The sequence below is a fragment of the Neoarius graeffei genome, chromosome 1, assembly GCF_027579695.1.
Source record: "Neoarius graeffei isolate fNeoGra1 chromosome 1, fNeoGra1.pri, whole genome shotgun sequence".
Lineage (NCBI taxonomy): Eukaryota > Metazoa > Chordata > Actinopteri > Siluriformes > Ariidae > Neoarius > Neoarius graeffei.
Genome location: NC_083569.1, coordinates 4,198,829 through 4,223,948, shown reverse-complemented (window position 1 = coordinate 4,223,948; position 25,120 = coordinate 4,198,829). Strand labels below are relative to the sequence as shown.

Genomic DNA, 25,120 nt, shown 5'->3' with positions numbered 1-25,120 from the left:
CATATCGCACGTCTGTATATCTATAACATTTTTTATTTTTCGAAAACGATAACTCATAACAGCGCTTCCGGGATGGTTGTTATTTATGGGAAATGTAGTTTTTCCATTGTGGACTACAATACACGAAAAAGGCGGAGCATTGGCTATAAATTCACTAAAAACACACAGCTTATAAATTCAGGGTGTACAAACTGTGATGTAGAAAAACGACGATGTTTTTGAAAATAAATGATGAAATATCACGCCAACTTCCTCTTTCAACGCTGTTGTCAAGGGAACAGAGTCCCGCCCCTGAAAGGCGTTGACCAATGACGTGCGTCTGTTATGAAACTTGACTTGTGCACGTGTTTTTGCGGTAAATGTTTAGGGTTAAAGAAGTGAAAAGGTTTTCAGTGATGATGAGCGAGAAGAAAATGAGCCTGAAGCGGAAAGGAGAGCTGAGGAAAGGCCCGGAGAAGAGAGGAGGAGGAGTTGGAGGAGCGGGCTGGCTGCAGGAGAAAGTGCTGGAGATCCGGAGAAACTCTGCTGAGTGTAAATTCAACCCAAAGCGTCTCCGGTTTCTGTCTGACGCCCAGAGAGTGAGACAGGGCTGCGGGGCCGTGCTGTACTGGATGGTCCGGGATCAGCGAGTGCAGGGTAATCATTTAAAAACAACAACAACCGGTAGTAATTTAAGGTCAAAGGTAGGGGAAAGAATTAAAACAAAGATGGAAAATAACTCGAAACAAAAAGAAGTGAACCGAAATGGGGAAAGTAGTTTTTGTTCTCGACACCAGATGGCGCTGCTGCATCATTTTACATAAAGCGCAAAAAAAAAAATTTAATAATTTATCAGAATATAATTAGGGGGAAAAGAATTTTGGTGTTTGCCACTTGCTAAGCAGAACATGTTAGAAGAAAAGTGGATATTATTATTAGGGTTGTTTTGCAATCAGGGTACAAAGTTCAAATTGATTCAAACTGGTTCTTGTACCAGTTTTTAAATCTGTTAAAGAACAGATTTCGGGTAATTTTTTGATGGTAGTTTTGTGTAATCTGCTATAAGATGGGAGAAACAAATGAAGTGATTCTCGGAGAGGACAATTTTTTTTTTTTTGACAATTCAGAATCCACTACTGGGCGGCACGGTGGTGTAGTGGTTAGCGCTGTCTCCTCACAGCAAGAAGGTCCGGGTTCAAGCCCCGTGGCCGGCGAGGGCCTTTCTGTGTGGAGTTTGCATGTTCTCCCCGTGTCCGCGTGGGTTTCCTCCGGGTGCTCCGGTTTCCCCCACAGTCCAAAGACATGCAGGTTAGGTTAACTGGTGACTCTAAATTGACCGTAGGTGTGAATGTGAGTGTGAATGGTTGTCTGTGTCTATGTGTCAGCCCTGTGATGACCTGGCGACTTGTCCAGGGTGTACCCCGCCTTTCGCCCGTAGTCAGCTGGGATAGGCTCCAGCTCGCCTGCGACCCTGTAGAACAGGATAAAGCGGCTACAGATAATGAGATGAGATGAGAATCCACTACTTCCATAGTGCTTTTAAATATAAGGCTGTAAGCTTTGTGTTAGTTGTCTCTAATATTTATGTCCCAATATCTTGACCACATTTTAGGATGAAAATAATCATTTTAGATATGTTATTTTATATTGAAAAATTAGCTGTCTCGGAGAGGACATTTTTTTGGCACTAATTTGATCAAAATAGTCTGAAAACTTACTGGCATTCAACATTAAAACTTAACTATGTTTCCAATGATATGGAAGCAAATATTTGTTTTATGGTATAAAGAATGATTTAAGTGCATCCCTTTTGGAGCTACCTGTGGTCAAGAAAGCAGTTTTTCTAAATGACACGAGTAATTTTGCTAAATATGACGTATATTGCCGTACATTCACCAAAAATAACGTTATCACCAATTTTTTTTTGCATGGTAAATAGAGCTATCACAGGGCTACAATAAACAACCAAGTTTATTTAGTCAAGCCTTTTGATATTGAAGATAATAAGTGTTAAATGTGATTTTAGCTTGCGTACCCTGATTGTAAAACAACCCATTATTATTATTATTATTATTATTATTATTATTATTATTATTATTATTGTTGTGAATTCAAGTCCCTGGGGTCAACTGTGCAGGAAAATGGGGGCTGCGATAGTGAGATGAGAGAGTACGGGCAGGGTGGAGAAGGATTTCGGGAGTCATTTGTGATTGGAAAGTCCCAGCAAAAGTGAAAGGTAAGATGTATAAGACAGTAGTGAGACCAGCTGTGATGTATGGATTGGAGACAGGAGGCAGAGTTGGAGGTGGCGGAGTTGAGGATGTTAAGGTTGGACAGGATAAGGAACGAGCACATGTGGAGAGCTTGGGAATGAAGCTAAGAGAGATGAGACTGAGATGGTACGGGCACATCCTGAGAAGAGATGCAGAGCATGTTGGAAGGAGAATGTTGAGGATGGAGCTGCCAGGCAAACGAAAACGAGGAGATACATGGATGTGGTGAGAGAGGACAGGAAAGTGGTAGAGAAGGATGCGGAAGACAGGGAGCAATGGAGACGAAAGCTCCGCTGTGGCGACCCCTAATCGGGAGCAGCCAAAAGAAGATTATTGTTGTCGTTGGGGGTGGTGGTGGTATTGTTATTTTACATTTATGCATCATTTTACATCTCATCTCATTATCTGTAGCCACTTTATCCTGTTCTACAGGGTCGCAGGCGAGCTGGAGCCTATCCCAGCTGACTACGGGCGAAAGGCGGGGTACACCCTGGACAAGTCTCCAGGTATTTATCAGAATATAGTTAGGAGAAAAAAAGGGGGAAAAAGAATTTTGGTGTTTGCCACTTGCTAAGCAGAACCTGTGAGAAGAAAAGAAGAAACCTTTATTTGTCATATGCACAGTGAAATTCATCCTCTGCATTTAACCCATCCGAAGCAGTGAACACACGCGCACAGACACCCAGAGCAGTGGGCAGCCACACTAGAGCGGCCGGGGAGCAGTCAGGGGTTCGGTACCTTGCTCAAGCGCACTTCAGCCTAAGGCCGCCCCACGTCAACCTAACTGCATGTCTTTGGACTGTGGGGGAACACGGAACACCTGGAGGAAACCCACACAGGCACGGGGAGAACACACAAACTACACATAGAAAGGCCCTCGGCAGCCGCTGGGTTTGAACCCGAAACCTTCTTGCTGTTAGGAGACCGTGCTAACCACTACACCACCGTGCCACCCTAAAGTGGATATTATTATTATTATTATTATTATTATTAGTGGTGGTGGTATTGTTATTTTACATTTATGCATCATTTTGCATAAAGTGCAAAAAAAATTTAAATAATTTATCAGAATATAGTTAGGAGAAAAAAGGGGAAAAAAGAATTTTGGCGTTTGCCACATGCTAAGCAGAAGATGTTAGAAGAAAAGTGGATATTATTATTATTATTATTATTATTATTGGTGGTGGTATTGTTATTGAAGAAAGACATTTTTGGTGTCCGCCACCAGATGGCGCTGCTGGATTACATTACATAATGCGTCAAGAGAAAAACCATAATTAAGAAAAGGATTGATCATCATCTCATCTCATTATCTGTAGCTGCTTTATCCTGTTCTACAGGGTCGCAGGCAAGCTGGAGCCTATCCCAGCTGACTACGGGCGAAAGGCGGGATACACCCTGGACAAGTCGCCAGGTCATCACAGGGCTGACACATAGACACAGACAACCATTCACACTCACATTCACACCTACGCTCAATTTAGAGTCACCAGTTAACCTAACCTGCATGTCTTTGGACTGTGGGGGAAACCGGAGCACCCGGAGGAAACCCATGCGGACACGGGGAGAACATGCAAACTCCACACAGAAAGGCCCTCGCCGGCCACGGGGCTCGAACCCGGACCTTCTTGCTGTGAGGCGACAGCGCTAACCACTACACCACCGTGCCGCCTTTAGGACTATGTGTTCAAAATAAAATGGTTTTTAATGTTGTGGACAGGTGGTGTAGTGGTTAGCACTGTCACCTCACAGCAAGAAGGTCCTGGGTTCGAGCCCAGTGCCTGGCGAGGACCTTTCTGCGTGGAGAGTGCTCCGGTTTCCCCCACAGTCCAAAGACATGCAGGTTAGGTTAACTGGTGACTCTAAATTGAGCGTAGGTGTGAATGTGAGTGTGAATGGTTGTGTGTGTCTATGTGTCAGCCCTGTGATGACCTGGCGACTTGTCCAGGGTGTACCCCGCCTTTCGCCCATAGTCAGTTGGGATAGGCTCCAGCTTGCCTGCGACCCTGTAGAACAGGATAAAGCGGCTACAGATAATAGATGGATAGATGTTGTGGACAACACACAATGGTTTTGTTGTTGTGTGCAAACCCTATCTACTGGGATGTTCTAATACTGGTTTCACAAGGGTCCACAAACACCTTCTGTCCCACCATGTTTGTGGTCTATTGTCGTCATCGTTCCTCTCTGTAATTAGCTCATCTGGTCATAAAGCCGATGATCTGTTGCCATGACGTGGCGTCCGTCATCCACAGTTCAGTTAAATCGCATCTCCTCCATCAATTCTCCATGGATTTCTGTTCAGCTTGTTTTGTTTGAAGGAACTCAGCACAAAACTTGGTTGTTGTTTTTGTCAGATTTTTGCTAACAAATTAGTAATTAGGTCAACCTGATACATTTTCTTCTGACTAGAATTGTAGCTCCTCTCATTTATCATGCGAATTCAGTTCTGATTGTTTTGGGTCGATCTTCTGTCGGGGAACTAAATGTAGTCCTTTGTTGATTTTCCTGGTCGGTCCTCTCTCACACTGTCACATTTCGGTTCTGTTTGATGTTTTGGTCGTCATGGTTGTTTTGATGGCAGGCCAGATGAGCTACTACGTCCTTGACGTTCTGGTTTTGTTACACGGTGGCATAGCCAACATGTCATTATCACCCAGCATCACGTTATTCTTCTTGTGAATCACAAAAGTACACGACATGACTTCTGTCATGCGTTCCATGATGTAAGACTTTCTGTTCACCGAGTACAGTACTCCTTGCTCGTTTACCTTTCATACAAGCCTAGTGCGTAAAACAGCTCTCGCTTTCAATGACGTATTTTCACAAAGCCCACGTCCCATAACAACAAACGACAGGTCATGTTTCCGCACGCAAGCTCAGCTTGATGAATGCAGCAACATGCCTACACGCGATCCAAACTCCCTGTCCTATGCCCTGACTACTTCGTGCAAGACTTGAGTAATATCCGCTGTTCTACCAAGCCATGCCTTTGTTACTCTTTCCTTAAAGGGCACATCTTGGGTATATTTAGGAGCAAGATCAATGTAATTCTCTTATTTTATATTAAACTTTGGTCAAATATCTGTCACATTTTGCATTTTGTGCAATTTTTTTTTTTACCTTGCGCAATGCCAGAAAAATTCAGTTGAAATCAAGCCATTTGAGGCGAATTGGTCCGCCTCTGAAAAAACTCGGCATTTGGATTTCCCGGCGAACATTGATTTTCGTGACGTCGCGTGCGGGACGCCTCGTTCTGAATCCTACATCAGCGCTGGTTTGTTTATGAGAAAACGACCTGGTGGTTTTCTGCAAATTTCTTCAACGTTATCGCGTAATTGTAGGAGGGTGTCGCAACACCAATCGTGATGGGATTAGTACTCATCGTTTTCCAAAAGACCGGACAACAAGAGAGAAATGGGAGCGCTTCGTGCGAGGCGCCCGGAAAAACTGGCAACATGCAACAGACCACAGCATCATATGTGGGGCTCGCTTCATAAAGCCCGACGACTTTGAGAACGATTTGCAGTGAGAAATGGGCTTCAAGAAGCAACTTGATCTGAAAAAAGACGCAGTTCCGTCTGTTAGAACGCCCAAAGCAACACCGTCTCCATCTGTGTCAGCGTCACCAAAGGAGCCAGCCGCGTTCGTCTCCCCTGACAGAAGGCGAAGTGCCGCATCCACTGAGGCCCTCGAAGCCAAGGACCAAGCAGAGCCGAGAAAAAGACCAAGAAAATCGGCGGTTCACAAGTTGACTGTTGCCAGGCTAAGAAATAAGAGAGACTATACTCTAAATTAGGTGTTCCTGTGTTTGTGTGGGACATGGATAATGTTATTTATTGACGCACACGAAAGCGCCGGGCAATAATACACTTACTTCACATGTATCAAGGGATCTGCGTGTCAAGGCTTGAGATCTTGGGACCTGTCAAAAACATTTAAACGTGTATATACAACCCTGCTTAGCCGATTCCACGTGTGTAGCTTATGAAATCTTTCTCCTACAGTAGCCAGTGCTCTTCTAAATGAAGAAATATATAAATACATAATAGTAATTAGAAAAAATATGTTTTATGTAACAATAGATAATGAGCATTGATCCATGAATCCATGGGTTTAGAAGCTGAAGCTTTTAACTCTCATCATTTCAATGCAAAATCGCTAGCTGCTAAACTTGGTCTACACAGACTGGGCACTGAACCCATGCAGGGTCTCTCAGCCTGCTGGCGGATCCGCACGCGATGTCACGAATCTGGATCAATATGGCTCCAGACTCTCTTGGGATTTTTCCATACGCGTTTTATTTTATTTTTTTCTGCTGTCGACAGATGGCCTTGTGCAAAATTACCCTTCTGGATGAGTGTGTAAAGGGACATACAACCCCGATTCCAAAAAAGTTGGGACAAAGTACAAATTGTAAATAAAAACGGAATGCAATGATGTGGAAGTTTCAAAATTCCATATTTTATTCAGAATAGAACACAGATGACATATCAAATGTTTAAACTGAGAAAATGTATCATTTAAAGAGAAAAATTAGGTGATTTTTTTTTTTTTTTTTAAATTTCATGACAACAACACATCTCAAAAAAGTTGGGACAAGGCCATGTTTCCCACTGTGAGACATCCCCTTTTCTCTTTACAACAGTCTGTAAACGTCTGGGGACTGAGGAGACAAGTTGCTCAAGTTTAGGGATAGGAATGTTAACCCATTCTTGTCTAATGTAGGATTCTAGTTGCTCAACTGTCTTAGGTCTTTTTTTGTTGCATCTTCCATTTTATGATGCGCCAAATGTTTTCTATGGGTGAAAGATCTGGACTGCAGGCTGGCCAGTTCAGTACCCGGACCCTTCTTCTACGCAGCCATGATGCTGTAATTGATGCAGTATGTGGTTTGGCATTGTCATGTTGGAAAATGCAAGGTCTTCCCTGAAAGAGACGTCGTCTGGATGGGAGCATATGTTGCTCTAGAACCTGGATATACCTTTCAGCATTGATGGTGTCTTTCCAGATGTGTAAGCTGCCCATGCCACACGCACTAATGCAACCCCATACCATCAGAGACGCAGGCTTCTGAACTGAGCGCCGATAACAACTCGGGTCGTCCTTCTCCTCTTTAGTCCGAATGACACGGCGTCCCTGATTCCCATAAAGAACTTCAAATTTTGATTCGTCTGACCACAGAACAGTTTTCCACTTTGCCACAGTCCATTTTAAACGAGCCTTGGCCCAGAGAAGACGTCTGCGCTTCTGGATCGTGTTTAGATACGGCTTCTTCTTTGAACTATAGAGTTTTAGCTGGCAACGGCGGATGGCACGGTGAATTGTGTTCACAGATAATGTTCTCTGGAAATATTCCTGAGCCCATTTTGTGATTTCCAATACAGAAGCATGCCTGTATGTGATGCAGTGCCGTCTAAGGGCCCAAAGATCACAGGCACCCGGTATGGTTTTCCGGCCTTGACCCTTACGCACAGAGATTCTTCCAGATTCTCTGAATCTTTTGATGATATTATGCACTGTAGATGATCTGTTCAAACTCTGCAATTTTACACTGTCGAACTCCTTTCTGATATTGCTCCACTATTTGTCGGCGCAGAATTAGGGGGATTGGTGATCCTCTTCCCATCTTTACTTCTGAGAGCCGCTGCCACTCCAAGATGCTCTTTTTATACCCAGTCATGTTAATGACCTATTGCCAATTGACCTAATGAGTTGCAATTTGGTCCTCCAGCTGTTCCTTTTTTGTACCTTTAACTTTTCCAGCCTCTTATTGCCCCTGTCCCAACTTTTTTGAGATGTGTTGCTGTCATGAAATTTCAAATGAGCCAATATTTGGCATGAAATTTCAAAATGTCTCACTTTCGACATTTGATATGTTGTCTATGTTCTATTGTGGATACAATATCAGTTTTTGAGATTTGTAAATTATTGCATTCCGTTTTTATTTACAATTTGTACTTTGTCCCAACTTTTTTGGAATCGGGGTTGTACTTTCATATAAAAAAAAGCTATTACAGTTTTACAAAAAATTATCTTATTTCTCTTTCATACCAAATGATAATGCTTGAACACCAATATCACATCACTACAGGAACAGAGATGTTTCACTAACCTAAAATGAGCGCTTCTACTTTGTGCACGTACATGTAAATATCTACATGTACGGTCTGTCTGTTCTAACGCCATCATGTGGACCTGGACAAGAATGACTCCATTGCCTGAAAACTCCTCACTGGTGGCGCACACATCAGAGACCCAGGCTTTTGTTGCACATCTCGGATCCTTGTGCATTGTATGGTGACCACATGCGACAGGTCGCGGAACCGGAGGCACTCAGGCCCTTCGTTGCTGCTTGGGGCTCTATTATTGTTGTTGTTGGAAAAAAAGAATGGAAGGAAGAAGGAAAAGTTTGTGTCCGCCACAAGATGGCGCTGCTGATTTAACACTTGCTTCAAAAAAGTGGAAAGAGAATTAAAAAAAAATTAACAATTGTTCAAATATAAGTATCAAGAAAATAATTAAAAACATGTGTTACAAAATATACTTGAAGATAATCTTCAAACGAAGGAAGATCAGAAAATGCACCCGAACAAAACTATTTTCCTTAAAAGCGTCCCCAATGCTAACAAGCTCATATTAGAAAATGTGTGAAACCAAGCTGTTAAACTAATGTTTGGAGAATAACAAACGTTTATTTTAAAAATCCCTGAAATCTAGTTGGCTGACATTTTTATAAAATATCCCTAAATAGCTCTTTAGTTGTATTGAAAGATATTCTTTAAAGGGGAGCTAACTAACATAAAATATTGCTACATAAAGCTAGTTGGCTAACGTTTTATAAAATATCCCTACACAAAACTACTTGACGAACGTTTTATAAAATATCCCTACACAAAGCTAGTTGGCTAACGTTTTATAAAACATCCCTACACAAAGCTAGTTGGTTAACGTTTTATAAAATATCCCTACACAAAGCTAGTTGGTTAACGTTTTATAAAATATCCCTACACAAAGCTAGTTGGTTAACGTTTTATAAAATATCCCTACACAAAGCTAGTTGGCTAACGTTTTATAAAATATCCCTACACAAAGCTAGTTGGCTAACGTTTTATAAAATATCCCTACACAAAGCTAGTTGGCTAACGTTTTATAAAATATCCCTACACAAAGCTAGTAGGCTGTTTTATAAAACATCCCTACACAATGCTAGTTGGCTAACGTTTTGTAAAACATCCCTACACAAAGCTAGTTGGTTAACGTTTTATAAAATATCCCTACACAAAGCTAGTAGGCTGTTTTATAAAACATCCCTACACAAAGCTAGTAGGCTAACGTTTTATAAAATATCCCTACACAAAGCTAGTAGGCTAATGTTTTATAAAACATCCCTACACAAAGCTAGTTGGCGAACGTTTTATAAAACATCCCTACACAAAGCTAGTTGGCTAATATTTTGTAAAACATCCCTACACAAGGCTAGTTGGCTAACGTTTTGTAAAACATCCCTACACAAAGCTAGTTGGTTAACGTTTTATAAAATATCCCTACACAAAGCTATAGTAGGCTAACGTTTTATAAAACATCCCTACACAAAGCTAGTAGGCTAACATTTTATAAAACATCCCTACACAAAGCTAGTAGGCTAACGTTTTATAAAATATCCCTACACAAAGCTAGTTGGTTAACGTTTTATAAAATATCCCTACACAATGCTGGTTGGCTAACGTTTTATAAAATATCCCTACACAATGCTGGTTGGCTAACGTTTTATAAAATATCCCTACACAAAGCTAGTTGGCTAACGTTTTATAAAATATCCCTACACAATGCTGGTTGGCTAACGTTTTATAAAATATCCCTACACAATGCTGGTTGGCTAACGTTTTATAAAATATCCCTACACAATGCTGGTTGGCTAACGTTTTATAAAATATCCCTACACAAAGCTAGTAGGCTAACGTTTTATAAAATATCCCTACACAAAGCTAGTTGGTTAACGTTTTATAAAATATCCCTACACAAAGCTAGTAGGCTAACGTTTTATAAAATATCCCTACACAATGCTGGTTGGCTAACGTTTTATAAAATATCCCTACACAAAGCTAGTTGGCTAATGTTTTATAAAACATCCCTACACAAAGCTAGTTGGCTAATGTTTTATAAAACAACCCTACACAAAGCTAGTAGGCTAACGTTTTATAAAATATCCCTACACAAAGCTAGTTGGCTAACGTTTTATAAAATATCCCTACACAAAGCTAGTTGGTTAACGTTTTATAAAATATCCCTACACAAAGCTAGTTGGTTAACGTTTTATAAAATATCCCTACACAAAGCTAGTAGGCTGTTTTATAAAACATCCCTACACAAAGCTAGTAGGCTAACGTTTTATAAAACATCCCTACACAAAGCTAGTTGGCTAATGTTTTATAAAATATCCCTACACAAAGCTAGTTGACGAACGTTTTATAAAACATCCCTACACAAAGCTAGTTGGCTAACGTTTTATAAAATATCCCTACACAAAGCTAGTTGGTTAACGTTTTATAAAATATTCCTACACAAAGCTAGTTGGCTAACGTTTTATAAAATATCCCTACACAAAGCTAGTAGGCTAACGTTTTATAAAACATCCCTACACAAAGCTAGTTGGCTAATGTTTTATAAAATATCCCTACACAAAGCTAGTTGGCTAACGTTTTATAAAATATCCCTACACAAAGCTAGTTGGCTAACGTTTTATAAAACATCCCTACACAAAGCTAGTAGGCTAACGTTTTATAAAATATCCCTACACAAAGCTAGTTGGCTAACGTTTTATAAAACATCCCTACACAAAGCTAGTTGGTTAACGTTTTATAAAATATCCCTACACAAAGCTAGTAGGCTGTTTTATAAAACATCCCTACACAAAGCTAGTAGGCTAACGTTTTATAAAACATCCCTACACAAAGCTAGTTGGCTAATGTTTTATAAAATATCCCTACACAAAGCTAGTTGACGAACGTTTTATAAAACATCCCTACACAAAGCTAGTTGGCTAACGTTTTGTAAAACATCCCTACACAAAGCTAGTTGGCTAACGTTTTGTAAAACATCCCTACACAAAGCTAGTTGACGAACGTTTTATAAAACATCCCTACACAAAGCTAGTTGATGAACGTTTTGTAAAACATCCCTACACAAAGCTAGTTGGCTAACGTTTTATAAAACATCCCTACACAAAGCTAGTAGGCTAACGTTTTATAAAACATCCCTACACAAAGCTAGTAGGCTAACGTTTTATAAAACATCCCTACACATTGGCTAATGTTTTGTAAAACATCCCTACACATAGCTAGTTGGTTAACGTTTTATAAAATATCCCTACACAAAGCTAGTAGGCTAACGTTTTATAAAATATCCCTACACAAAGCTAGTAGGCTAATGTTTTATAAAACATCCCTACACAATGCTAGTTGGCTAACGTTTTATAAAACATCCCTACACAAAGCTAGTTGGCTAACGTTTTATAAAATATCCCTACACAAAGCTAGTAGGCTAATGTTTTATAAAACATCCCTACACAGTGCTAGTTGGCTAACGTTTTATAAAATATCCCTACACAAAGCTAGTTGGTTAACGTTTTATAAAATATCCCTACACAAAGCTAGTTGGTTAACGTTTTATAAAATATCCCTACACAAAGCTAGTTGGTTAACGTTTTATAAAATATCCCTACACAAAGCTAGTAGGCTAACGTTTTATAAAACATCCCTACACAAAGCTAGTTGGCTAATGTTTTATAAAACATCCCTACACAGTGCTAGTTGGCTTACGTTTTATAAAATATCCCTACACAAAGCTAGTAGGCTAACGTTTTATAAAACATCCCTACACAAAGCTAGTTGGCTAATGTTTTATAAAACATCCCTACACAGTGCTAGTTGGCTAACGTTTTATAAAATATCCCTACACAAAGCTAGTTGGTTAACGTTTTATAAAATATCCCTACACAAAGCTAGTTGGTTAACGTTTTATAAAATATCCCTACACAAAGCTAGTAGGCTAACGTTTTATAAAACATCCCTACACAAAGCTAGTAGGCTAACGTTTTATAAAACATCCCTACACAAAGCTAGTAGGCTAACGTTTTATAAAACATCCCTACACAAAGCTAGTTGGTTAACATTTTATAAAACATCCCTACACAAAGCTAGTTGGCTAACGTTTTATAAAACATCCCTACACAAAGCTAGTAGGCTAACGTTTTATAAAATATCCCTACACAAAGCTAGTTGGCTAACGTTTTATAAAATATCCCTACACAAAGCTAGTTGACGAAAGTTTTATAAAATATCCCTACACAAAGCTAGTTGACGAACGTTTTATAAAACATTCCTACACAAAGCTAGTTGGTTAACATTTTATAAAACATCCCTACACAAAGCTAGTTGGCTAACGTTTTATAAAACATCCCTACACAAAGCTAGTAGGCTAACGTTTTATAAAACATCCCTACACAAAGCTAGTAGGCTAACGTTTTATAAAACATCCCTACACAAAGCTAGTTGGTTAACATTTTATAAAACATCCCTACACAAAGCTAGTTGGCTAACGTTTTATAAAACATCCCTACACAAAGCTAGTAGGCTAACGTTTTATAAAATATCCCTACACAAAGCTAGTTGGCTAACGTTTTATAAAATATCCCTACACAAAGCTAGTAGGCTAACGTTTTATAAAATATCCCTACACAAAGCTAGTTGACGAACGTTTTATAAAACATTCCTACACAAAGCTAGTTGGTTAACATTTTATAAAACATCCCTACACAAAGCTAGTTGGCTAACGTTTTATAAAACATCCCTACACAAAGCTAGTTGACGAACATTTTATAAAATATCCCTACACAAAGCTAGTTGGCTAATGTTTTATAAAATATCCCTACACAAAGCTAGTTGGCTAACGTTTTATAAAATATCCCTACACAAAGCTAGTTGGCTAACGTTTTATAAAATATCCCTACACAGAGCTAGTTGACGAACATTTTATAAAATATCCCTACACAAAGCTAGTTGGCTAATGTTTTATAAAATATCCCTACACAAAGCTAGTTGGCTAACGTTTTATAAAATATCCCTACACAAAGCTATTTGACGAACATTTTATAAAACATCCCTACACAAAGCTAGTTGACGAACATTTTATAAAACATCCCTACACAAAGCTAGTTGGCTAACGTTTTATAAAATATCCCTACACAAAGCTAGTTGGCTAACGTTTTATAAAATATCCCTACACAGAGCTAGTTGACGAACATTTTATAAAATATCCCTACACAAAGCTAGTTGGCTAATGTTTTATAAAATATCCCTACACAAAGCTAGTTGGCTAACGTTTTATAAAATATCCCTACACAAAGCTATTTGACGAACATTTTATAAAACATCCCTACACAAAGCTAGTTGACGAACATTTTATAAAACATCCCTACACAAAGCTAGTTGACGAACGTTTTATAAAATATCCCTACACAAAGCTAGTTGGCTAACGTTTTATAAAATATCCCTACACGAAGCTAGTTAGTTGCCTTGTAAACTCATTAAAAGGGAGTTGTTTAGCATTGTATAAAATTAATTTAGTAAACAATCAGAAATGTTCCTAAATAAATAACATCCCTGCATCACACTTCTGTGATTTACAGTGTGTTTTTGAATTCTGACACACTTCTTGTATTGAAGTATAGTTTTATGATTTGAAAGTCATTTTTAAATATTTATAATGAATTTCTAATGAAATAGAGCTTCTTTTCTAAGGTAACGTTCTATTACATAACATCGTTCTTGGTGTAGAAATGGTGTAGACATTTGTGCCAAAATAAAAAAAGACTCAGTCCCAGAATGCAGTGCAGGTGTATGTCTTGGTCGTCCTGCTGACGAGCACAATGGTTCCGGTGTTATACGCACGAACGTTGACGCTTTGGAAGCTGATCTGCTTGAGCAGAGTGTACAGCTGGACCCAATAAAGAACTAAAATGCCGCTGCATCGCTCTGTTTTGGTAAAGATTAGGCAAGGGTTAAATCCTACTGCACCGCTATTAGCAGGATTGTTTGTGATGTATGAAATGGTTCTAGGTGGATTTCCCCACCACCAATGTCCTGGTCTATACTGATCCGTTTTTTCTCTGTAGATAACTGGGCGCTGGTTTACGCTCAGCAGCTCGCTCGGGAAGAGAATTTGCCTCTACTTGTGTGTTTCTGCCTCGTGCCACGTTATTTAGAGTCAACGTATCGCCAGTACGCCTTCATGCTCAGGGGACTGCAGGAAGTGGCCAAGGTGAACATCGAAATTCTCGCTAATTTGAGCTGTCAACTCTGTTAGTACTGTTATCAGGTAAGTGTCGATGATGTGCATGTTTTGTCATAGGAGTGTACAAGTCTGGACATTCAGTTCCACCTCCTGAGCGGCGAACCCGAGCTGACGCTACCCGGTTTTGTGAAACACTGGGACATTGGCGCCGTCGTGACTGATTTTAACCCTCTCAGACTTCCACGGCAGTGGACTGAACGTGTTAAAAATGAGCTTCCATCCGACATTGCCTTCATCCAGGTTCGCTCTCTGTTTCTCCTCAAGCTGTGAAGCCGATTGTCCTTTTACGTGGTGTTCATCGCCCTCTATTCACTCTTCAGGTCGATGCCCATAACGTGGTGCCATGCTGGGAGGCATCGAATAAACTGGAGTACGCAGCGAGAACCATCCGAGGGAAAATCACCAAACTCCTCCCAGAGTTCCTCACAGAGTTTCCTCCAGTGGACGCACACCCTCACCCGTCCACCAAAACGGCCAAGGTAGGACCGAAAACACTTCAGAATTCACAATGACCCAATGGTCTACGTCAGGGGTTTTCAAAGTGTGGGAGAGTCAGCCCCCCCCCCCCCCCCCCCCCTCGGAGAGCAAATAAACAACAGCGCCCCCTTACAATTTTTGTTCTTGCTATACTTAATGTTCCATTCATATTTTTAAAAAATGGTTGTTGTACACATTTTTATTTTTTATTTTTCACATTTTAAACATCTGTGCTTTTTAAAACATCTTGTTTTACGCATTTTAAACATCTCATAGCATCGTTAGCTAGCACCTCTTGGCAGACAACACACTGTGGCAGTGGAGCATCTTCAGATCCAGTCCATGAAAATCCAAACTTTAAATAATCGTGGTCATACTTCCTTCTTTTTTTCAGTCCCCCCAGGATTCCGCGGGGCTTTTTTGTGATTGTTGCGGGCTAAAATGTCTGATGTTGCGGGGGGTTTTCCAAAAAAATTGCGATGAAGGTTGCGGTGTTTTTTAGGTTTTTGTTGCGATTACATTGCGGGAGGAAGTGAAAGCTGTGAGAAATTGTTGCGATTTTCTCTTTTTGTGATTAAAATTGAGTGATATGTTAAATATTAAGTTATTACTGAAAAACTATTGATAAAAAAAAACAGACACTGAGAAATGGTCCTATAAACAACTTTACCAATATAAAAGATTACCAGGACGACAAAAATGCAGAAAAATAGGCTTTACTTATCCAAATGCACCTGTTGGTTCAAAAGTTAAAGTGCAGAGAACCTCACAGCACAACATGAAGTTACCTTAAAATATAATATAAATGCCTCAGCTTTCATGTAAGAAAAAAAAACTATTAATACTAGTACTGTGTGCAGGCAGTCTCTCCTGAAGACTAAATTAAACAATAATTATAAACTAATAAAATAAATGGCTCAGGCTTCATAGAAGAAAAAAGTACTTTGAACAGAATCCCACAGTATGATGCTGAAGCTGCCTAAACAATGGAAATAAAATACCATTTTGGCAAAAATGTTGGCATCCGTTAATTTCTTGTATTAAGTAAAAAAAAAATAAAGTGCACACAGTCCTTCACTGTAAACATAACACACTTTCAGTAACAGAATTTAAGCCTATATAAACACTGACTCACACATCATGCAGTGTTGCCAGATACTGCTGACATTTTCCAGTCCAAAATATGTTCAAAACCTGCCAAAATGCACTTGAAACCGCCCAATCTGGCAACACTGCGGCGCATGCTGCTTCTCTTGAACGTATACACGGAAGTAAGGCGGAAGGCGGTTTGTCGACGTCACCTCAAGACGACGCCAACGATTGGTCAAATTTGCGGGAAAGTTGCGGTGATTGGATATAATTGCAACACTGCCCTGAATTCGCGGGGATTGGTTGAATTTGCACTGAAGTTGCAAATCGCAACATCCTGGAGGCTCTGTTTTTTTGCTTGGCCCAGACTCTGTCTCCTCACTCACTGTAGCTTTAGGTACTAAAAATCGATCCATTTTGTCTCTGGTAAAGGCTAGCTGAAGTTCGCTAAATGTCCGCAATAGTAACTTATTCTGGTTTATTTTTACTCACGTTGGGCCCCCCCCCGAAGAACTCTGGCGCCCCCCAGGGGGGGCGCGCCCCACACTTTGAAAAGCCCTGGTCTACGTAATCGTCATCTTAGCAAGGCTTTCTTGAGATGTTCTGCACTTCCAGGGATTTGAAATGATCTGCTTATCGATTAAGCTAGAGTGCTGTTGAATCTCATCAGATTTGCACACATTGACTGGATTAGCATTCTGCCATTTGAAATCGTGCCAAATAATAACGGTAATATTGAAGAACGTTTCAAAACAAAGCCAGCTTGCCAAAATAAAGAGAACATCCTCAAACGACACTACTCGGCGAAGGTTAGAAATTGTCCCAAAACAAGGCTCATAAGAGAAAATATTGCCAAAGTAGGCTTATTAGCCAACATAAAAATCCCTAGAACGAGCTAGCTAACCTTAAGCATATGTCCAAAGTTAGCGAGCAAACAATAGAAAATATCCAAATGCTAGTTATCGGATTTGTTTTTTTGTTTAAGAGCCACCAAAATAAGAGATGTCAAGTTTTACACGTCCCAAACATGAGGAACGATTCTGAAACAATGGTAGCTACCTCACATTACCATCTATCCAACAAATTAGCTAGTGAGCCAAAACCTAGCTAGCTAGCATAAGTCGCAAGAAGTCGTTTCAAAATATCCCGAAATAAAGTTAGTTAGCTAACATTCGGAAAAGTCTCAAAATGGATCGTTTCCCAGGTGAAGGATTGTGTTTGAGGACGAGTTGGTGAGAGAGACCTGTGAATATAATGGATTATTCTGAAGCGTGTTTGCTCTTTTAGAAGGTGGATTGGGAGGAAGTGATGTCATCCCTGGAGGTAGACCGCAGTGTTGGGGAGGTTTTGTGGGCGCAGCCGGGAACAGCGGGAGGCGTCGCCACGCTTGAGTCGTTTATAGACCAGCGGCTGCGTCTTTTTGCCACCGAGAGGAACAACCCGAACGCCTCTGCGCTCAGCCAGCTCTCACCGTGGATCCACTCAGGTGTGTCTGATGGTTCACTGAAAAATGATTAAGCTGCTTGTAAAGAGATGATAAACTATAAGCACACTCACCCCGCAGGTCAGTTATCAGCTCAGCGTGTGCTGTTGGAGGTGCAGCGTTGGGGGAAACGCTCTGCCGAGTCCGTGTCCTCCTTCACCGAGGAGCTGTTGGTGCGCAGAGAGCTGTCCGATAACTTCTGCTTCTACAACGACAACTACGACAACATCAACGGTCAGTACACACTGCCGAAAGAGTGTAAGGAGGCGTGGCCCCAGTGCCTCAGGTAGGCCGGGGGAAGGAGGCGTGGCCCCTGCGCCTCAGTCTGCTGGATTGTGAAGGAAATTTCGTGTTTTACCCCTGAATAAAGATGCAAGCAGGCACAGATTTGGAGGAGAGGAGGTTTTATTGAAACTTCAGGTTCATACCCAGGTGTTGGCCCTCTGGGCGCTTGTTCAGTGCTCACACTCTCCCTACCTCCAGCCTTCTCCCCTAAAACACACTGGCAAAAAAAAGCTTTCGTATAAAAGTTCTTCACCCCAAAATCGTAACAAAGATCAGGATGTTACCGTGGGTCTTTGAAGCCTCAAATACACACACACACCATCTCTTACAACACAACATCCTGTCTGTTCTATGCTCCAGGTTTTACCCCTTATCTCTGATCTGAGCTCGTAAATCCCTGCTTTAGGACTCTAGTTATCCCCCGCTGGCCAAAAGGCCCGAAGGGGGATTATGTCGTGGCAGTTTCCATCCAGCCGTCCCGGGAAGGGTGCTCACCTTCTGAAATCAACTCCTCGCACAATTTTTTTGGAGGAATTTCATGAAACTCGGCAGGATTCTTTGTTCTGTCAGTAATACACATATTGTTATTTTGCTCAATTCAGTCACGTTTTACCTTGGATTTAACAAAATTATATTTTGACAATTTCATCTGTGTGTGTGTGTGTGTGTGTGTTCCTTCTGAAATCAACTCCTCTGACAATTTGAGGAGGAATTTTACAAAACTTGGCAAGAGGCCTTGTTATATGTTGGTCGTATGCAGATGTTGTTCAATTCGGTCGCATTTTACCAGAGTTACGGCCGTTGATTAACAACCTTGCACTTTCACAGTTTCATGAAGGTGTGCTCGCCTTCTGACATCAACTCCTTTCAGAATTTTCGGATGGCAAAAGGCCTTGTTATACGACGGTAATACGCAGATTGCGATTGTAATTTTGTTTGTGAAAAATTTCCCAGAGTTTTGATTCTTGATTAAATAACTTGTACTTGGACAATTTCATGAGGGTGTACGTTCTTCTGAACCCAACTCTTCTTACAATTTGGAGGAATTTAACCAAACTTGGCAAAAGGCTTTGTTATACAGTGGTGTTTGAAAGTTTGTGAACCCTTTAGAATTTTCTATATTTTTGCATAAATATGACCTAAAACATCATCGGATTTTCACACAAGTCCTAAAAGTAGATAAAGAGAACCCAGTTAAACAAATGAGACAAAAATATTATTCTTGGTCATTTATTTATTGAGGAAAATGATCCAATATTACATATCTGTGAGTGGCAAAAGTATGTGAACCTCTAGGATTAGCAGTTCATTTGAAGGTGAAATTAGAGTCCGGTGTTTTCAATCAGTGGGATGACAATCAGGTGTGAGTGGGCACCCTGTTTTGTTTAAAGAACAGGGATCTATCAAAGTCTGATCTTCACAACACATGTTTGTGGAAGTGTATCATGGTACGAACAAAGGAAATTTCTGAGGACCTCAGAAAAAGCGTTGTTGATGCTCATCAGGCTGGAAAAGGTTACAAAACCATCTCTAAAGAGTTTGGACTCCACCAATCCACAGTCAGACAAATTGTGTACAAATGGAGGAAATTCAAGACCATTGTTGCCCTCCCAAGGAGTGGTCGACCAACAAAGATCACTCCAAGAGCAAGGCGTGTAATAGTCGGCGAGGTCACAAAGGACCCCAGGGTAACTTCTAAGCAACTGAAGGCCTCTCTCACATTGGCTAATGTTTGAGTCCACCATCAGGAGAACACTGAACAACAATGGTGTGCATGGCAGGGTTGCAAGGAGAAAGCCACTGCTCTCCAAAAAGAACATTGCTACTTGTCTACAGTCTGCTAAAGATCACGTGGACAAGCCAGAAGGCTATTGGAAAAATGTTTTGTGGATGGATGAGACCAAAATAGAACTTTTTGGTTTAAATGAGAAGCGTTATGTTTGGAGAAAGGAAAACACTGTATTCCAGCATAAGAACCTTATCCCATCTGTGAAACATGGTGGTGGTAGTATCATGGTTTGGGCCTGTTTTGCTGCATCTGGGCCAGGACGGCTTGCCATCATCGATGGAACAATGAATTCTGAATTATACCAGCGAATTCTAAAGGAAAATGTCAGGATATCTGTCCATGAACTGAATCTCAAGGGAAGGTGGGTCATGCAGCAAGACAATGACCTTAAGCACACAAGTCGTTCTACCAAAGAATGGTTAAAGAAGAATAAAGTTAATGTTCTGGAATGGCCAAGTCAAAGTCCTGACCTTAATCCAATCAAAATGTTGTGGAAGGACCTGAAGCGAGCAGTTCATGTGAGGAAACCCACCAACATCCCAGAGTTGAAGCTGTTCTGTATGGAGGAACGGGCTAAAATTCCTCCAGGCCGGTGTGCAGGACTGATCAACAGTTACCGCAAACGTTTAGTTGCAGTTATTGCTGCACAAGGGGGTCACACCAGATACTGAAAGCAAAGGTTCACATACTTTTGCCACTCACAGATATGTAATATTGGATCATTTTCCTCAATAAATAAATGATCAAGTATAATATTTTTGTCTCATTTGTTTAACTGGGTTCTCTTTCTCTACTTTTAGGACTTGTGTGAAAATCCGATGATGTTTTTGGTCAAATTTATGCAGAAATATAGAAAATTCTAAAGGGTTCACAAACTTTCAAGCACCACTGTATGACGGGTATACGCAGAGTGAAATTTCGTTTAATTTGGGCAAATTTTCCCAGAGTTATGCCCTTGATTATGAACAAACTTGTACTTTGGCAATTTCATCAAGGTGTGCCTGCTTTCTGAAATCAACTTCCCTCACAGTTTTTATCCCCCGCTGGCCGAAAGGCCCGAAGGGGGATTATGTTGTGGCGATGTCCGTCCGTCCCGGGAAGGGTACTCACCTTCTGAAATCCACTCCTCTCTCAATTTTTGGAGGAATTTGATGAAATTTGACGGGATTCTTTGTTATACATCGGTAATTCGCATATTGTAATTTCGTTCAATTCAGTCGCAGAGTTGCCAGCGTGGGATATTGTGCTCTCAGAGCACTTGTTTTAACACAGACTGTTGGTCCAGAACACACACACACACACACACACACACACACACACACACTCCTCCATCAGGCAGAGAATTATACCAGGTCTAAAATAATGAAGATTGGTTAAGGGTTTTTTTTTTTTTTCAATCTACAGGTTTCAGCAGAGCAGGTACAGGCCCCTGCTCAAAACTATTTTGGTTCTTAAACCGGAAGTTTTTTGCATAATACTGAATCATTACTGAAGTGTAGAGATCATTGTCTGTAACGGACGGATAAAGAGTCACAGGATAATTAACCACTTATAAGTGCTTTGATGAACTCTGAGGTGGGGGGGCAGGATGCTTTAGTGCAGAGTCAGCCCCCCCCCCCCCCCCCCCCCCCCCCCCCCCCGAGAGCAAATGAACAACAGCACCCCCCCACCACAATTTTTATTGTTGCTATACTTAATGTTCCATTCGTATTTTTAAAAAATGGTTGTTGTACACATTTTTATTTTTTTATTTTAAACATGTGCTTTTTTAAAAACCTCTTTTTTACACATTTTAAACATCTGTGCTGCTTTTTTTAAAACCTCTTTTTTACACATTTTAAACATCTGTGCTGCTTTTTTTTAAACCTCTTTTTTACACATTTTAAACATCTGTGCTGCTTTTTTAAACCTCTTTTTTACACATTTTAAACATCTGTGCTGCTTTTTTAAACCTCTTTTTACACATTTTAAACATCTGTGCTGCTTTTTTTAAACCTCTTTTTTACACATTTTAAACATCTGTGCTGCTTTTTTTAAACCTCTTTTTTACACATTTTAAACATCTGTGCTGCTTTTTTTAAACCTCTTTTTTACACATTTTAAACATCTGTGCTGCTTTTTTAAACCTCTTTTTTGCACATTTTAAACATCTGTGCTGCTTTTTTAAACCTCTTTTTACACATTTTAAACATCTGTGCTGCTTTTTTAAACCTCTTTTTTACACATTTTAAACATCTGTGCTTTTTAAAACCTCTTTTTACACATTTTAAACATCTGTGCTTTTTAAAACATCTTGTTTTACACATTTTAAACATCTCATAGCATCGTTAGCTAGCACCTCTTGGCAGACAACACACTGTGGCAGTGGAGCATCTTCAGATCCAGTCCATGAAAATCCAAACTTTAAATAATCGTGGTCATACTTCCTTCTTTTTTTTGCTTGGCCCAGACTTTGTCTCCTCACTCACTGTAGCTTTAGGTACTAAAAATCGATCCATTTTGTCTCTGGCAAAGGCTAGCTGAAGTTCGCTAAATGTCCGCAATAGTAACTTATTCTGGTTTATTTTTCCTCACGTTGTGCCCCCCCCGAAGAACTCTGGCGCGCCCCACACTTTGAAAAGCCCTGCTTTAGTGTGCCGCTGTGTTGCGTTCTCAGGTGCGTATGACTGGGCAAAGAAGACGCTGCAGGATCATGCTAAAGACGCCCGGCCTTACCTGTACACACGAGAGCAACTGGAGAACGCAGACACGCATGACCAGCTATGGAACGCTGCACAGGTATAGGGAGGGAGTGAAAACAAACGGCCCTTCTAGCCATGTGTTAGCTACGTTTGCGTTTAATACACGCATCTGTGTGTGTGATGCCACCCAGAGGCAGCTGGTGTTGGAGGGGAAGATGCACGGGTTCATGCGCATGTACTGGGCTAAGAAGATCCTGGAGTGGACGGCTTCACCCGAGGAGGCCGTGAACATCTCCATCTACCTCAACGATCGCTACTCGCTGGACGGCTGCGACCCGAGCGGATACGTGGGTGAGCGACGCACTCGCGCTTTAGATTTATGTCTATTTTTTTTAATGCTGCTAGATGGTGGAAGGGTTTTTGGTTTGTCCGAGTGCTTGAATGTTCGTAGGGTTTACATGAAGTTAACGTCATAACCTGATCAGATTTGGGAATCGATCCAAACAGGGTCACGGTCAAATGACTGAAATACTTTTTCAATAGCTTCCTTCCTGTGTGAAGTATATTTTAAGGGGATCGGAGACACACAAGTTCGTCCCAACAAGGACTAGATACGGCTGTTAGTGTTGGGTTCGACTTGTTTCTTTCTTTTTAATCCCTAACAGTATTAGGGATAAATTTTTGTTCATGTGTGAGTGCCTTTTTTTTTTTAAAATTAATTTTTTTGTAAAGCTGCTTTGTGACTGTGTTAAAAGTACGATACAAATAAACCGACTCGAATATCCTTTTTTTCCCCCCTACTTTTTCTCGATCGTTTTGTTTCATTTTCTTTTTTTAGTTTTTCACTTTCTCTATTTCATTCTTCTCACTTTCAATTTATTCATTTTTTTCTTTACTTTTCAATTTTTGTCTTTTTTCATTTAATTTTTTTAGTTAATTTGCTTTTGGCGATTCTTTTTGTTTGTTTTTAATCCTTTTTTTCTTTGTTTTGTCCTTTTCTTTCTTTTTTTTCCCTCTTTCTTTGTCTTTAATTTTCTTTCTAGTATTCAGATGGCAAATAGTATTGACTTACTGTGCGTGTGTGCGCACTGCGTATATGTTCTTGTACCCTGAGCTGTTGCTGTACTGTGTGTCTCCAGGCTGTATGTGGTCCATCTGTGGGATTCATGATCAGGGCTGGTCCGAGAGGCCCGTTTTCGGTAAAGTGCGCTACATGAACTATGCAGGCTGCAAGCGCAAGTTCGATGTGGGCCAGTTCGAGAGGAGGTACGCTGGGAAGAAGGCTTGAGACGTGCAGACACGCGGGTGTTTTTATCTTTTGTATATCTTCATTAGGGCTTGTCGAAGGCTTGTGTTTTGCCAGTTTGATTCATTTTGAGTTTTGTGTTGCTTTAAGTCTCAGCTTTCTCTTAAAACTGGCAGGGTGTGTATACTTTGTGTGTATAAAACCTCGTATTGACGTTTTTGTTAAACATCAGGAAACGGGTTTCACTTGGTTCCTTTAGAAAGATAAAATCTAAGTAAGTGAGAGATGTTTGTGAGGGTTTGTCTCGCTGTAACTGGATCAGTTTAATTAACACATCAAGTCGAAGTACAGAGTAACTTTCACACTGGCCGCATTCATGGATTACAAAAAATGCATAAACCATTCATTTAGAGTCATATAATACGTAGATTTTAAGGATTTTCATGGAACAGTTGTTTCATTTTCTTCTTCTTCATTAGTAGGGTTGTAAAGATGTACAGTGCCTTGCAAAAGTATTCATCCCCCTTGGTGTTTGTCCTGATTTGTCGCATTACAAGCTGGTATTAAAATGGATTTTTGGAGGGTTAGCACCATTTGATTTACACAACAGGCCGACCACTTCAAAGGTGCACATTGTTGTTTTATTGTGACACAAACAATAATTAAGATGCAAAAAACTGAAATCTGGAGTGTGCATAGGTATTCCCCCTGAAAGTTAATACTTTGTAGAGCCATCTTTTACTACAATTCCAGCTGCAAGTCTCTTGGGGTATGTCTGTATTAGCTTAGCACATCTAGCCAGTGGGATTTTTGCCCATTCCTCAAGGCAGAACTGCTCCAACTCCTTCAAGTTAGATGGGTTGGGTTGGTGTACAGCAATCTTCAAGTTATGACACAGATTCTCAATTGGATTGAGGTCTGGGCTTTGACTAGGACAGTGGTTCTCAACCGGGGGGGGCGCGCCCCCCTGGTGGGGCGCGGAGGTACTCCAGGGGGGTCGCGAGTAGGCTTCATGTATGGAGGAAAAAAAAAAATCTGGGGCTAACAGGCTATAGTAGCTAAGCAGATGCAACACATTTACCCATGTCAAAATGCAGGACATTGGACTATTACATACAAATCAATACTATTATAAAATCTATCATCAATCTATCATAAAATCTTGTGTGTAGGTTATTTTAAGCCCGTGACGCGAACATGACGCAACGTCACGTGAGTGAGTCTGCATACCGTGGCCACCGTGTGAGTGCTTGCCACACACACACTAGTCTGGTTTCTTGCCGAGTTAACTCATGCCGACTCTCGCTAGTCTACTATCATCAATCCATCGATACAGCGCAAAACCCAAACAGTCTTTTTAAAGACTACTACCCCACACTGTATTTTTGCTTTCCCCATTTCAGCTCTACCCAAATAATTTGTTGTTTTTGTTGTTTTCTTACTGTTAGTCTACTATGGATAATG

The 25,120-nt window shown here is 40.6% G+C and overlaps 1 protein-coding gene across 1 annotated transcript; it reads left to right on the top strand.

The window, feature by feature from the left end:
• The first annotated feature begins 312 nt into the window (after positions 1-312).
• cpdp (CPD photolyase) lies at positions 313-24,185 on the top strand. Its single transcript, XM_060921144.1, has 9 exons — positions 313-636; positions 14,428-14,573; positions 14,664-14,846; positions 14,927-15,085; positions 17,460-17,658; positions 17,737-17,889; positions 22,386-22,507; positions 22,602-22,761; positions 23,550-24,185. Exons 1-9 carry the CDS (start codon positions 360-362, stop codon positions 23,696-23,698), a joined length of 1,548 nt encoding a protein of 515 aa, XP_060777127.1. The 5' UTR covers positions 313-359; the 3' UTR covers positions 23,699-24,185.
• The last annotated feature ends 935 nt before the right edge of the window (positions 24,186-25,120 follow it).

Excerpts from the sequence above, each read along its gene's own strand:
- cpdp (XM_060921144.1), top strand. The coding sequence starts at position 360 with ATGTTTAGGGTTAAAGAAGTGAAAAGGTTTTCAGTGATGATGAGCGAG. Across the intron at positions 14,574-14,663 it reads GACTGCAGGAAGTGGCCAAG|GAGTGTACAAGTCTGGACAT; the intron begins GTGAACATCGAA and ends GTTTTGTCATAG. Across the intron at positions 15,086-17,459 it reads CGTCCACCAAAACGGCCAAG|AAGGTGGATTGGGAGGAAGT; the intron begins GTAGGACCGAAA and ends TTGCTCTTTTAG.